The following is a 2296-nucleotide window of genomic DNA, read 5'->3' on the forward strand; positions in this document are numbered from 1 at the left end:
GATTCAAAATAACAAGTACCTAAACAAGCATGAGAGCCATTATTTTAAAACATATATTTTAGAGCAGTTAACCAATAACATCAATGCTTTCAAGCTTTCCTATTTCTCTCCAATAGTGGAGTAATCCCTCTGTTCTCCTTTTAGTAACTAATTTTTTGGAACCCTGTTATACAGAGAAAAAATATGGTCTTTTGTAAGGAGAGAGTTTATTGTAATAATTCAAGGTTAGGAGAACTCTAAGTTAAAAAGAATCACTGGTTGTTTTATTTGATTATTAAGGAAAAAACAAAGGGAGAAAATCTCAAACCAACTCATACTTGATAACAGACTTCTTTCACTTAAATTGGAGATCAAGAATTTGCATTAAGTTGACTGAAGACCCCTCAACGAATGCAACATGTCTAAAGGCTACCTGAAAGAAAGTCAGTAACTGGATTGGAGTAACATCCTGTAACTTCTAACTCCTTTCAAATTCATTCTCTATAAAGGGACACAATCTCTACTTCTATGTATATTTATCCTTTTGCTGTAAACAGTGTAACTAAGATTCCATACCTGTGATCTGATGCATGATTTTAATGATATTGCAAATACACCTGTCAATGCCCATGTCAGTCGCAAGCTCACAGACCTCAGTGCCCGGTCCATATGTTGTGTTGATTGTAAGAATGAATAAGAAACATAAGAATGAATCATCCATAATACTTATTGAGAAAGGTACTATTCTTTGATCCTGGCTGGTCCTGCCTCACTTTTCCCCATACCTTTATTTTAGACCCAATTTCCCCAGAATCTTCTCACGAATTTGTCGTGTCTTCACACAGTACACAATTGGGTTCATCAGAGGTGGCACGACCAAGAAAATGTCAGCAGTGAGGATCATGGCACCTGGGGACTTGTGCCTGCCAAAGCGGTGCACAAGGGCCAAAGCAGTGATGGGCACGTAGAAGATGAGCACAGCACAGATATGAGAGACGCAGGTGTTGAGGGCCTTGAGCCGTTCCTTATGGGATCCAATTCCCATCACGGTCTTCAGGATGAATACGTAGGACACAGCAATGAACACACTGTCTGACATCATACAGAGGGCAACAAAAAAACCATAAAAAAAGTCAACTGTGTTGTCAGAGCAGGCCAGGTTCATGACGTCCTGATGAAGACAATAGGAGTGAGAAAGCAGGCTTTTATTACAATATGTCAAGCTTTTGAGAGCAAAAGGAAATGGGAGCACTAAGAGCATGCTTTTAATGAAAAACACCAGGCACAGCTTGGCAACTCTGGCATTGGTGAGAATAGAGCTATATCTCAGAGGGTTGCGTATGGCCAAAAAGCGGTCAAAAGACATAACCAGGAGCACAGAGGACTCCATATCCATGAATCCGTGGATAAAGAACTCTTGAGCAAAGCAGGCATTTGGAGAAATTCCAGTAGCATTGAAAACAAAGGTCCTTAGCATAGTGGGGAGGGATGAGAGGGACAGGCCCAAGTCAGAGATAGCTAACATGGAGAGGAAATAGTACATGGGTGCGTGGAGTGAGGGTTCTGTCCTGATCACAAAGAGGATTATACAGTTGCCGAGGATGGCCACCAGGTACATGAGGCAGATGGGAATAGAGATCCATACATGAACATGCTCCAATCCTGGGATTCCAATCAGGAAGAAGGTGGGAATCTCAATGTTAGAGGAATTGAGAGTGTACATGATAAATCAGTTGGAAATATTTATTCCCAGATCTGAAAGGACACTTTCAATGTAAGTCTATTATGCTCATTTCTCTCCTTTCATCACTTTTGGTCTGAGACAGAAACAAACAAAATATAATTTTGAGAGGTTTCTCCTATTAAAAAAGAAAAGAATTAGATATTTCTTCTAAATAGACAAGTGATAATAGAGACAGATAATGTTAATTGACAAAGACAACCAGAAATATAAGTAGTGTCTTGATCAATCACTTCTCCACAAGGTCCTTGGGAAAAAAAACACACAAACAACACATAAAGAGTAGTGACTTGCAGATAAATTCCCCCTTTATGATTAGGCTTTGCCCCTGCCTATCCCCAATCCAGTGAAAACTTTTTTACAGTAATACTGAACTACAGGGTAACTGTTCTTGCTTGGTCCAGAGTGAGCCTGGAAGTTAAAGTAAATAAATAAATAAAAGAAGAAGAAACTGCAGGTATTAGATTTTAAGAGAGCTGATAATAAGTGGCTTCTCAAATTTCTAGAGTTTTTTGCCCCAGTTTTCAGGCCAGACCTGAATCTTCTAAGGTGATTTTACTCACAATTTGTCTTCAG

General features: G+C 39.3%; 1 protein-coding gene across 1 annotated transcript; it reads right to left on the reverse strand.

Moving 5' to 3' along the window:
* Nucleotides 1-766: 766 nt before the first annotated feature.
* LOC308565173 (olfactory receptor 51A7-like) lies at nt 767-1702 on the reverse strand (the record flags this gene model as incomplete). Its single annotated transcript, XM_081153983.1, has 1 exon — nt 767-1702. The coding sequence occupies one exon, from the start codon at nt 1700-1702 to the stop codon at nt 767-769; it is 936 nt and encodes a 311-aa protein (XP_081010109.1).
* Nucleotides 1703-2296: the final 594 nt, after the last annotated feature.

The sequence above is a fragment of the Miniopterus schreibersii genome (assembly GCF_964146895.1).
Source record: "Miniopterus schreibersii genome assembly, chromosome: 12".
In the NCBI taxonomy this organism is placed as follows: Eukaryota; Metazoa; Chordata; class Mammalia; order Chiroptera; family Miniopteridae; genus Miniopterus; species Miniopterus schreibersii.